We start from the raw sequence: 13,847 nt of genomic DNA, 5'->3' as shown, positions 1-13,847 counted from the left end.
TCTAGTGCCTGACACTGGGGTGTTCAATAAATATTTGCTGAAAGAATGTATGACTAATTCTGTTAGGTAGGACACTTAGATGAGACAACTGGCATACACTTAGATTAAGTGACAGATTGAAGATTCCACGGCTAATGAGTATGAACTCAGCTTCCATAGCCTCAATCCCTTTCCTACCTGCCAGACTGCTTTCTACATTGAGTTGTCCTCTTCTTCTGACGCCATAGGGTGTCAACAACTGACATGAAAGGATTTGGTCTGGTGGTTAGAATCATGAAAGTAATAGAATTGAGATAAAGGTACAGTGCATTTTACAAGAATTTAATTTTACCCTCTTGGTCCATTGTTTAATAATAGCTTTTAACTAAATACAAAGGGTCTGTACTTTTCTTTTAAATGTTTACATGGAGAAAGATTACTCTTAGTCTATGCTTAGAATGGCAAAAATAAGGGTTACGTATTTCTATTTTAGTGTTTTATTCCTGAAAATGATATTCGGCATGGCAATCACTCCTGGAGAGGTGACCACTTCTCTCATAATTTGGGGGATGGTTTTTGTTTTTGTAAGAGCCCTAAGGAGCAAAGGGAGAAAGCGGGTGTCTCCTCCTGGCCCGTGGTCCTTCCCCATCATAGGAAATCTTCTTCAGCTTGGAGACCATCCTTACCTTACATTCATGGAGACGAGGAAGAAATACGGAAATGTCTTTCTCATCAGACTTGGCATGGTGCCTGTCCTGGTGGTGAATGGGATGGAAATGGTGAAACAAGTACTACTCAAAGTTGGAGAGGGCTTCCCTGGTGGCGCAGTGGTTGAGAGTACGCCTGCCGATGCAGGGGACACGGGTTCGTGCCCCAGTCCGGGAAGATCCCACATGCCGCGGGGCAGCTGGGCCCGTGAGCCATGGCCGCTGAGCCTGCGCGTCTGGAGCCTGTGCTCCGCAACGGGAAAGGCCACAGCAGTGAGAGGCCCACGTACCTGAAAAAAAAAAAAAAGATGGAGAACATTTTTCAGGCCGACCTAACATGCATACATTCTCTTTCCTGGCAGAAGGAAAGAGTCTTACGTTTTCGGTCAATTATGGAGAGAGCTGGAAGCTTCATAAGAAAACTGCTTCCAATGCTTTACAACATTTTCTAAAGCAGAAGCAAAATGCTCCACTTGCTTTTGCTTACTTGAGAAACATGTCATTGAGGTAGTTTCTGAGCTGGTAAAAGTCTCTGCAGAGTTGACTTCCAAGAATGGCAGCTTTGACCCCAGAGGTGCTATTACGTGTGCAGTGGCCAACGTTGTCTGTGCCCTTTGTTTGGGCAAGAGATGTGACCACAGTGATGAGGAGTTTCTTAGAATAGTTAAAGAGAATGATGACTTACTCAAGGCCTCCAACGCTGCGAATCCTGCCGATTTCGTACTGTGTTTCTGCTACCTTCCACTGCGAATTATAAATTCTCCCCAGGAGTTTTATCAGGCCCTGAATCAGTTTATTGCTCTACATGTACAAGATCATCTTACAACATATGATAAGGTAAGGGTTTAAATTCATGCCAGGACTGGGGATTTGGTGAGAAGTGAAAAAAAAAAAAAGGGTGAGATGCATTAAGAACTCAGACAACTTTATGTACTTCCTTGGTTCTTTCACTGTAATTTTTCCATAATGAACCTTACCCAAACTATTGGTAAATGTGAGGTCCAATCAGAGCAATTATAGGGCAGTATTACTTAGTTCTCATGTAGGGACCATAAGAAGAGCTTTGAATTTTTTGAGACCTCAGAAATTTCCCTATTGTGCTGATAAGGCACATACTTGAATTATGAATCTGTAATTGACTGATAAATGATGACTAACATGTAGGTGAGCCTCTTGAAGAAATGACCCAATAATTTTGTTTCTCTAATTTTTCATCTGAAACTATCGGGTCTTAAAATTATCAGCATATTTTTTTTCAGAAAGTGTTTTGAATAATTATAAAGAATATTCTATAGGAACCTTCCAATTTACCCTCATATCCTACTTGAGTTTCTTTCCTATGAAGAAATGAACTTTGAGGTCATAACACATGTAGAAATGTTATCCATGTGACAGGAGCAAACCTTCTTATGAGGCCATTGAGATGTTTTTGGCCCAATTTGATGGTCCACAAAAGAGTAAATTTCTCTCTTGAAGTATGTATGTACTAGAAAGAATCCTAGTTCTTGGGGACCAATTTGCTGAGAGGAGGGCATCGGGAAAAAAAAACATGAAAATGTGAGTAATTGAGCAAATGAAGAGATGTGAGGACTTAAGTCCCCTCCGATTAGAAGGAAGAGGCAGAAAACAATGTGTCTCAGGGTACCAGCAGGGAATTCTAGATCAGTTACAGTAAGTAAAAGAGTTTGTGAAATTCATAAATTTTGCTTCCTACTCCCTAACCTACTCTAGCCCCACTTCCTCTTCATGGTGATTATAGTAAAATCCTTACAATAGGTTTGAAAACCTCTTATTGTATTTATTGCTTAGCAATTTCTCTGTAATAAGTTAACCTCTGACTTTTCTAAGTGTGCTTCCAGACATAGGTATATTCTTTATTGATTGAAAAAGCTTTTAAGAAGAAATTTGAGTTTGGTACCTTGATTTTCTATTCTACATTCTATTTTTTCTTTCTTTCTTTTTTGCGGTATGCCGGCCTCTCACTGTTGTGGCCTCTCCCGTTGCGGAGCACAGGCTCCGGACGCGCAGGCTCAGCGACCATGGCTCACGGGCCCAGCTGCTCCGCAGCATGTGGGATCTTCCCGGACCGGGGCATGAACCCGTGTCCCCTGCATCGGCAGGCGGACTCTCAACCACTGTGCCACCAGGGAAGCCCTCTACATTCTTTTAAGATTGAACATTGCCTTAAGATTAAGCATTAAGAAGCAAAACTGGTTGCAAGGTTTAAAATGATCTACCTATATTCTTTATATTCCTAAGCTAATTGGGTTCATTTCAAGTTCATTTCAAGGCTTTTCTTGCATGAGAGTCATATATGCTGTAAAATGTAGTTAGGGATGACTAATCATGTTAAGGTTTATATCCTCAGGACTATATCCAAGATAGCACTGATGCTCTGAATAATACATGCCACAACAAATATGCTGCTACCAAAACAGCCACCTTAAATGATGATGAAATCATAAGCACTGTGAATGACCTCTTTGGAGCTGGTATGTGAAAGTATTTATCAATATTTAAGGTGGGGCTTCCCTGGTGGCGCAGTGGTTGAGAGTCCGCCTGCCGATGCAGGGGACACGGGTTCGTGCCCCAGTCCGGGAAGATCCCACGTGCCGCGGAGCGGCTGGGCCCGTGAGCCATGGCCGCTGAGCCTGTGCGTCCGGAGCCTGTGCTCCACAACGGGAGAGGCCACAACAGTGAGAGGCCCGCGTACCGCAAAAAAATATATATATATATTTAAGGTGAATCAAGATTAATTGCAATTTTCTGTTTCCTACTGTTTACATTTTAGAGTCTTTCCCTCTTTTGATATCGGCCATTTACTACTTTGATCCCTACATTCCACTCCCAGTACCTTTCCCAACCCATTGACATTTACTCTTAATTTGTTTAAGTGCTGTTTTTTTGTTTCATGTATTCTTATAAAATGGGCTTTATATTTTCATGTATTAGCGTGTATTCTAATATTATCATGAATTTTAATATATGTAAATTACCATTGTTATTTACATCTCAACTTATTTCTAACTTTTTTCATGAAGCCCTGTATTTTTAAGGTTCAATCATGGTTGTCAGGTGTATATAGTGAGTGCTAAACCACATATTTTATTTTATTTTTATTTTTATTTTTTTGCGGTACGCGGGCCTCGGCCTCTCCCGTTGCGGAGCACACGCTCCGGACGCGCAGGCTCAGCGGCCATGGCTCACGGGCCCAGCTGCTCCACGGCATGTGGGATCTTCCCGGACCGGGGCATGAATCCGTGTCCCCTGCATCGGCAGGCAGACTCTCAACCACTGCGCCACCAGGGAAGCCCTAAACCACATATTTTAGTGGATAAAATTTTTGAGCACACTGTTTCGTCCGATCTGCTGTATTATTAACATTTATATTCCATATTTGACTCTTCAAATTGATCATAGGGATAATTTAGTTTCTCCTTTGGCTATAGTCAGTCTCTCCCAAAATAATTTATTATAAGCTCGATTGTTAGATAATCTGCCAAGATAAATAATAGGTTGCTTAAACCTTGATATAAACAGAAAATTTTATGATGATCCAAATATGAATCCTATTATTTATCCAGATAGACCTAGGTCTTGGATATAATGTCCATGGCTCTACAATGTGCAAAATCAGTGTCTTTCGTGCAGCATTCATGACTTGTTTCGTTTGTCTTTTGATAGTGAATAGAGTCAATATATTCTGAATAGAAGTCCATTTTCTCACACCATACTGCACATTACTACAAACACCATTGTTGGCAACTGCATTTGGACAACTCACTTTTAGGATAATTCCTTGCACTGTGAAGTCATGTTAGAAATTTTGTGGCATGAGAACTGTTGAATCTACTGGCTCACTGTAAGAGATTGCCCTATTCAAAAAATGTAAAACCAAGTCTTGAGAAGAGATGATTGGGAAGGATTTTACTTTGCTCTGTAGCTACATTTGGGTGCAAATGAACCCACGTCCCCTGCATCGGCAGGAGGACTCTCAACCACTGCGCCACCAGGGAAGCCCTGATCACATTCTTTGATGTAGTATAAAGTTATCCTTGAGAAAAAGATGAAGTTTTACATAGAGTTTCTGGCTTTTATTTTCAATAATGAAAAACATCTTACCAATGTATAGATAATATCAAAAGTGAAGATACGTTGTTTAAAGGATGAATTTTAAAACAAAGCAAGTACACTAAAAATCAGTATTTAAAAAAATTGAATGTACTCAACCTTCCATTAGGCACTTATACAAACTTATGGCCTTGAAGCCAGATAAGTCCAAGTTTAAGTCCTGACTCTGTCTCTTCTGAGTTGTCACTTTGAGCAAGGTTCATAATGTCCTTGTAGCACAGTTTTCTCTTCAATAAAATGAGCATAGAACAGAAAAAGCATTCAATAGCTATGTATGATTTATGATATTAATTATTATTATACATAGATCATAGCCATTATCATTGTAACAATGGTTTATTTTGTAGTGAAATATTTCCAGTGTTTTCATTTGCCTTATAGATAATACCTATATATTTAAAACTTTTATTTTATTTTTTCTTGTGGTTGCAAATATGTAACATTAAATTTACTACATTAAACATTTTTACATGTACAATTCAGTAGTGTTGTGTATATTCACATTGTTGTGTAACAGATCTTTAGAACTTTTTCATCTTGCAAAAATTATAACTCTATGCCCATTAAACCCCAATTTTCCCACCTCTGTACTCCCAGCCCTAGGCAACTACCTTTCTAATTTATGTTTTTACGATTTTGACTACTTTAGATACCTTATATGAATGAAATCAGACAGTATTTTTCCTTTTGTGACTGGTTTGTTTCATATAGCATAATGTTCCTGAGGTTCATCCATATTGTAGCAAGTGACAGGATCTCCTTCTTTTTAAGGCTGTATAATATTCCATTGCATGCATATACCACATTTTGTTTATCCATTCATTCATCGATGTACATGTGGGTTGTTTCCACCTCTTGGCTATTGTGAATAATGCTACCATGGACATGGTGGTACATATATCTTTTTAAATCCATGCTTACAGCTCTTTTGAATTAATGGATCACTTGGTAATTCTTTTTTAAATATTGTGAGGATCCTTTATATTGTTTTCCATAGTGACTGCACCATTTTACATTTCTACCAGCAATGCATTAGAGTTCCAATTTTTCCACATTCTCATCAACATTTGCTGTTTTCTGCTTATTAGTAGTGGCTGTTCTAATGGGTAAGAGGTTAAGCCTATATTTTGAAATAAACGTTAATGTATAATAATTGTATTATTAATTGGTATTCATATTTAGATTATTTTCCCTGGATTCTTAGTATTCAAATACAAAGTAACTTGAGGATCCAATTTTGCTAATACTTTTTTCCAAGACACTTTTTCTCTCTTTTTTCTTTCAGAGTTTGAAACAATATCAACATGTCTATATTGGAGCTTTCTTTATTTGATACACTATCCAGAAATTCAAGCCAAAATTCAAGAAGAAATTGGTAACATGCTTTCAGATGAAAAGTATAATTCTTATAAGAATATATTTTCATTTTTAAATTAAATTTTTTAAAAAACCTTTTTTTTTACCCAGATGGAAACATTGGGATGAAATCAACCAGGTTTGAAGACAGGAAAATTTTACCCTCCACAGAAGCTTTCATAAATGAAATATTCAGACATGCCTCCTTTCTTCCTTTTACTGTTCTTCATTGGTAAGGATATGCTGCTCCTTTGGGACAACAACTCTCCCAAAGGTGGTGTGGGGAGGAGTGAGGAATCTCAGGCATTAGACTGAATACTTTAAGTGCTTTAAAATCTATAGTATGTTAATGTATTTTAATATTATTTAAAATCATTTTATTTTCTTTTGAAACCTTTAATGAAATTTTAACATAGAGCAAGGCAAATTTTGTGAATATTTTTTATAACTAAACTATGATGCCATTAACTTTCATCTTATATTTTAAAAATTAAGGGGAGAGAGGATATAGAAATTTGGAACAATTGATAATCCAACCACAATATATGTTTGGCTATTAAGCGTTGTACAAACTCACTTAACTTCCCCTTACGAGTAGCGTTAGCCGCCTGCTAATGTGATGTGGCTTCATTTTCAGTAGCTAAGAATTTTACTGAACAGTAGACCGAGGAAGCTAGTTGCCACAAACAGATTAAACAGAGTCTACATTTATAGATATTTGAAAGTTTACTGAACCTTATGCCAGATTCTCCAGATCCCAAATGCATGCAAGTATAGACTAAGTAGATAGGCTTTATTAAATATGTATGTGAACAACCAAAGTTCTGGTGGTTTGAACTGTTTCCATTCCACACAACTAAAATAAAAAATTAAATTCTCCGTGCTTTTTCTCTTCCCATCTTTATACAGCGAAGGAGGGGGAATGTCTCTCACGCCATGTGGTAATCGGCAGAGCAGAATGCAGTGCCTCAGCCCAGGTATCTCCAAGGGCCAGACCACTAGCTGAGCAGAGTCAAGCCCAGACAGTGAGCCACTCAGTCCCCTGTGTTTTGCCTCTCTCATTTGCTCTCCATATTCACACATGATGCTATCTATTCACTGTGATCCCTTTTCTTCAGATCCCCTTTCTGGTTGAAGTAGACTTCATCTTTAACTTAAGTGTATAAAAAGCATCCTACATTTAAATATGCAGCTCTTCTGTCCCAAAGGCTTCTGTAGGGTGACTTTGGGTGCTTCATAAAAGAGTACGACCTACAAGCTTTACTAAGAAATCAGGAACAGAGAGACCTGCCAAGTTTACAGGCATTATTTGGGATGAAATGAAAGTGATCATAATCTTTGGGATCCTGAAAACACATCTGAGAGCCTCACTAATAGGGAGAAATATATTTTAGGAAATAGGTATTCATTATATTATTAGAAGTGAAGAAATAAACTAATATATCAACTATAAAGATCAGAGGCATCGGCCAATGAGAGTAGTGTGATATAAACCAAGAATTTTAGCACAAACGTAAAAGGCATCTTATATATTGATATGTTGTTTGGGAATAATCTGTTCTCCACTTGGATGTTTACCATTTTCCATTTAAAAGGACAAGGGATTAAAGAGCAGAAAATGGTTAAAATGAAATGAATTTTAAAAAGATAAATGGAAGAATCTTAGGTAAGGGGGCAAAAGTTTTGCTATTATATATAACGTATGCACACACATACACGAATGACCAAACAGTACCCTAATAAATATTTATTGCATGTGTGCTCTTTAAAAGTTATGTGGAAAGGCATTTTTATATATGAAGTTTCAGAAGTATATATTTAGAAAGAGAGACCCTACAATGAATAAATTTATACATTGAGTCCTTCTTTAGAATATATAGTCACTCATAGTTTAATATTAGTGAAATCAAATTTTACATGCTAGGTTTCCATAGGGTGGGAGCATGTGGTTTTTATGCAGAGTAGAATTTGAGCAGCTGAATCCACAGAGGGAGTGTGGACAGGAATGTACTGAGAAAGGCAAGTGGCTATACCAGGAGCTGGTAATCCTTCCAACAAATGGCTCCATCCCTTTTTTGACCTTCTCCTTTGTTAGGTTTTGAGGGCACCCGATGAAGAATACCCATATTATTTGCCAAAGTTCAGTACCAGCTGCAAGATGAAAGTAGGTCAGAGAGAGTTTCAGATATTAACTTTTTTAATGATCAGAGCTAGTTTGCACAGTTTGGCTTACAGCTAGACCAAGGAGGCTTACTTATACTTTTTACCTGAATTAGACATACTTCTACACTCAGACTCTGGCAAAGTTGGACGACAGCAGTCTCCTCTGCACGATACCTGCTCTTCAGCTCAGCCCATTAATAACTATAGATGAGATGTATTACCTTCTCTATAGGTTGGCTAATCAGAAAAGAGAACCCAGAAGTGGCTAAGACAAATGTGTCCAGTGACTGCTCTTAAACTCATCACATTGAAATGTCACTGCTTCTCTGGGGAGAAGTGAGTGTGAGGGCCATCTCAGAAGTTAGGGAGTGCCATATGGAAATATAACATGGCTTAATCTAAACTGTGCATAATTACAGAGGTATAAAAGGGAAAGATGTACAGTATACATAATGAAGTCTGAGTATGGGACTAGAAAAATAGAATACTTGTTCTAGAAGCAGCTTAGAGACCATCCAATACAACCAATATCATTTCACAGCTAGGAAATGAAACCATAGAGTAGATATGAGATTTGCCCAACATCTCACTGAGACCAGTATCTAGAGTTCAGATTTCCTAGTTCCAATTCCATTCCAATTCCTAGTTCCTCCCATCAAGTACTAAATGATGTTATGTTTTGTTTTTCTAATCTACTAATAGAAGCCAAAAACACATGGGGTACAAAGAAAATGTTTTATAATGTCCTTAATAGTTTCTGGTTGTATTCGAATGTGTCTACTTATGACCAACTCTGTCATAGAAATACTGAGATAATTTTCTAGAGATTTTAACTCATAGCAATGCCTGCTTAACAAATACAAGAAAAAGAATAAATTAGTGATTTGACAATAGGTAGAAGATATATCAATTAATGAACAAAGGGAGATTTATAAAGATGTCACATCATTATTGCAGTAAAAAATAACACTAACAAAAAATAGTCCATGCATCATGGGAGGCAGCTTAGGGATGGGTTATTTGAATTTACAGGATGCGTTGTAATGCTGCCTTTCTCTTTCCTACAGTACTACATCAGATACTACTCTGAATGGTTATTTCATTCCCAGGAAAACATGCACCTTTATTAACATGTATCAAGTAAATCATGATGAGGAAGCCACCAAAATTATTTCCTGAGATAAAATTTGCTTGGTTATTTGTTTGCTATTTATTAATCTGGGAAAAATTTACATTCTTCTTAACCAAACTTCATTCCCTCTGTTTCTCTTGAAAGAAGTTGGAAATAAATTCAGTTTTCTTTCCTCACAGATAATAGGAAGGATGAAATCTTAATACAGATTCATTCAGGGTAAATCGAATTTCAAAAGTGGGCTCACTGGGGGAGTTGTGAGCGAAGGACTTCGTGGGCTCACCCTCTGCATGTGTATGACCAGCTGATATTTGAAAAGCAGCCTGAAACCCCCCACTGGAGTGTAAGCCACCAAGCAGGGACTTGTTTTTTCTCTCCCTTTTTGTTTGTTTGCTTTTTCCTCAACCCCAGTACCTAGATCAGTGCCTGGCACATAGTAGGCACTCAGTAAATATTTGTGAATAAAATGCAACTAGAGGCTTGCCCATATCAACTACGGAAGGGCAGTCTGAGCCTAAGGTACCTCAGGCAGTGAAAAGTGAGGGTGATGAGTGGTGATGGCACTGGTGGGAATAACGGTGAGTACAGTTAATCTTTATAGACTCCCACTGTGTGCTGGGCACAAAAGCTCAGATGTATCTCCTCTGACCTCAACAGTAATCCTATATAGTGGTGCTACCATGACCCCAATTTTACTGATGAAGAAACTTTCAGCCAGATTGAACAAATTACTTACGATCACATGTTCAGCAGGTAAGAGAAGCAGGACTCACATCCAGTGTAAATCCTGTTTAATATGTAGATCTTGTTTAATGGAAATTATATGCTCCATGTGGTGAGGGCTTGATGTCGCCAGTAAACTGGTAAAGATTGCAGTCTTTTCTTTTCCCCCCCTTTGGCCACCACACGGCTTGCGGGATCTTGGTTCCCAACCAGGGATCAAACCTGGGCCTTGGCAGTGAAAGCACCAAGTCCTAGCCACTGGACCGCCAGGGAATTCCCAAGATAGCGTTCTTATACACTCAGCCGGTTGTATGTACAGTACTCTGTACAGCTTCTCCATCTTCACCCAACATCTCATCTGACTGATGGCTTAGGCTTCAGGCTCTTAGGGAGGGAGGTGATTATCCTGTGTACCTAACAGCACCTTCACAATCTCTGTAACTAGCAAAATGGTAGAATACACTGCACAGACCGTCCCACTGGAACACTGATTGTCAGAGAGATTGATACATCCATTCTCCACCCAGTGATCATATTGGATAAACCTAAGCATTTTTAAACGCATTATAAGAAGAAATACAGTCAGTGTAAATTGAATGGCATTTATTTTCAGTTGGTACAACCCCAAGTATCCCAAGTGTTCTAGTATCCTAAGAACTTGTGATTGTATTGAATATTGAGTAATGATCAAACAAACTCAGTTAACACAGGTGCTGGTAAAGAAATACTATTTGTATGGAGGCACTTGTTTAAGTAAATGAGTATGTAATTCAGGACTTGATATTATGGGAAAATTATTCATGTTGAACCTAAAAGGTCACAAACTCAAGCACCCACTGAGCAGTGGAAAATACCAAAAATGAAAGAATTGTACTTTGTTGAAGCAGTGGCAAGAGGTCATCTGCTGCATCTAATTCAACCCAGTAAACTGTTGGCGAGCAGGGCATTGTCCCACTGTTATCAGCTCTTTCAGTTATAAAAAAAAAGAACGTGAAAATGTAGATTTTCATGTGGAATCTCCTGAGTTTTAAATGTCAGCAACAATTAACTATTTTTAAAAGATTATGAGAGCAAAACGAAGTTTCTTGGAGGACTGAGTATGACTTGTAAGTCCCCAGGTCCATGACCTCTGGGGCAGAGAGAAAACAAATTTTTCTCCTAGACAGAGGGTGACATCTATAGGCAAAGAGACCCAGTTCTTTATGAAGTCAAGTGAGTCCCTGATGTATGGCTTAAGATGTAGGCAACTCACAAACATTAGTTGTCGTAGACGAGCCAGATGTGGTGCCTGTAACAAAAAAAAGGTGGAGAGAGAAGAGAGAACCAAATGCACAACAATTTGGGAACTGTGGGCAACCCCCTCAATCAGGGCTGCTTTCAGGAGACCTGGCTCCTCCTGTGATGATGTATGAAGGCTATTTCCTAAACATAGTGAGAGAGCACCAGAGTGAGAGGTGTGTCTCAGTCTCATCATTCCTGCTTATTTTGCTTAAAGCAAAGGAGATTGAATATTTATTACCTTATTTATGCCACAATTTTGGAATATTCTAATGAGAATTTTGTGGAATTATTCATTTAAGATAAAAATTTAAATACATTTCATGTATTTTATTCACTACTTAATGAACCAGAAGTCATTTTAGTGAAAAATAATTGTATTAAATTTTATTATTATTATTATTTTTTTTTGCCTCTCCCGTTGTGGAGCACAGGCTCCGGACACGCAGGCTCAGCGGCCATGGCTCACGGGCCCAGCTGCTCCACGGCATGTGGTATCTTCCCGGACAGGGGCACGAACCCACGTCCCCTGCATCAGCAGGCAGACTCTCAACCACTGCACCACCAGGAAAGCCCTGTATTAAATTTTTATGATAACTAAACCTGTCAACATATTAAAGGAAAGAATGACATATATATCTGTAATAATTATATAATTACATAGCTCCATAACTATATACATATATGTATATATAATTTATAAAGGATGTTCTGAACTTGAACAGAACACTTTATGCAAAACAAAATTATTATGGAAAAGTTGGCTACAAAGGTAAAAGTGATAAAATGATTCCTTTAAAATTTTTTATTTTTGTCTATTTTATACAGAACTATTTGGGATAATCCCAATTTATTTAGACCTGAGAGATTTCTATATGAAAACATGGAACTGAATAGAACTTTGTTGAGAAGGTGTTGACTTTTGGAATGGGAATCCGGAAGTGTCTCAGAGAAGATGTTGCACGAAATGAGATATTCATTTTCTTCACCACAGTTCTGCAGCAGCTCCAGCTGGAGAAGTGCCCAGAAGCCGAGCTTGACCTGACACCCATGTATGGCTTAGCCATGAAGCCAACACCATACCAACTTCAAGTAGAGACCCGCTGCACAGGTAGTTCCTGTTCATCGATTCTCAGACTGGGTGGAGGGTTTCTTGTTTAATTCAGAAAAATTATGGGCTTCAAATTCATTTAACAAGAAATTTAGAATTCATACCCCTATGCTGTGCTGTTCAGTTCATTGTATGCCATCCTAGTGTAGGAGTTAATTTTTTAGTGTATGGGGTTTTAAACCCATGTCTCACGTGATGGTGTCCCAGGTGTCACTGTGTCACTGTGAATATGGAAGAAGGGAACGAGGACTGCTGGATGGAGTGAGCAGGAAAAGGAGTTCTATCTTCCTTCCCTTAACGCCAGCTACAATAGACAGGTGTACTGATATTTGTTTTAAATATTGGGTTCAGAATAAGAACAAGGTTCTGACTTTAAATATATTTCTTTCCACTGGACTAGGTACTAGGTATTCAAGAGGTCCAAAGAAGGGAGCTAGAGTCACCCAGAGCAGCAGAGAACATTCATGGTGATAATAGGTGGACTGAGCCAGATTTAGAGAGGCAGGGAATGGGACTTGAAGCGAGGGTGGGTTTCTTCAAAATCTATTTTTATGTCTGCTCTTATGTTTTCTGGATTATGAATTTAACTTCAGAGCAAATTGGTGTTTTTACAATGTTACTAATTCCTTTTGATACCTACTAGATATACATGTGTATTAGTTTGCAAGGGCTGCCATAACAAAATACCACAGCCTGAGTGGCTTTAACAACAGAAATTTGTTTTCTCACAGTTCTGGAGGCTGGAAGTGTAAGATCAAGGTGTCAGCAGTGTTGGTTCCTCCTGAAGGCTCTTTCCTGGGTTTGTAGATGGGCTGTCCTCACATGGCCTTCTCTCAATGGCCACCCATCCCTGTGTCTCTCCTTTTTGTTGTAAGGACAACAGTTATATTCGATTAAAGCCTCATCCTAACAGCCTCATTTTAGCTTAACTATTGGGTTGGCCAAAAAGTTCGTTTGGGTTTTTCCATAAGATGTTACTGGAAAACCCAAACGAACTTTTTGGCCAACCCAATACCTCTTTAAAGACCTTATCTCCCAATACAGTTACATTCTGAGGTACTGGGGTTTGGGATTTCAACATATGAGTTTGCGGCAGGGTGGGGGGGGAGATACAATTCAGCCCATAATAACATGTTATGAGAAAAAAAAAGACAGCAATTAAAAAGTTTTTCAGTATAGTACCCAGCACTAAGTATGTGCTTCTTTAATTGAACTTGTTAATGAGCTAAGGCATATAAAGGACATAAAATGGACAGTGAAAAACTAA

At 38.5% G+C, this 13,847-nt stretch overlaps 1 protein-coding gene across 1 annotated transcript; it reads left to right on the top strand.

The window, feature by feature from the left end:
* The first annotated feature begins 488 nt into the window (after positions 1 to 488).
* LOC132522626 (cytochrome P450 1A1-like) lies at positions 489 to 12,663 on the top strand. The gene is given in 9 exon segments (XM_060153203.1): positions 489 to 798; positions 995 to 1,123; positions 1,126 to 1,523; positions 3,055 to 3,178; positions 6,103 to 6,192; positions 6,285 to 6,405; positions 9,404 to 9,490; positions 12,298 to 12,368; positions 12,371 to 12,663. Coding segments are annotated over 9 exon segments (1,623 nt in total).
* Positions 12,664 to 13,847: the final 1,184 nt, after the last annotated feature.

This window comes from Lagenorhynchus albirostris, chromosome 7 (genome assembly GCF_949774975.1).
Source record: "Lagenorhynchus albirostris chromosome 7, mLagAlb1.1, whole genome shotgun sequence".
Lineage (NCBI taxonomy): Eukaryota > Metazoa > Chordata > Mammalia > Artiodactyla > Delphinidae > Lagenorhynchus > Lagenorhynchus albirostris.
The sequence above is the reverse complement of the archived record's forward strand: the minus strand, read 5'-3'. Positions and strand labels throughout refer to the sequence as shown.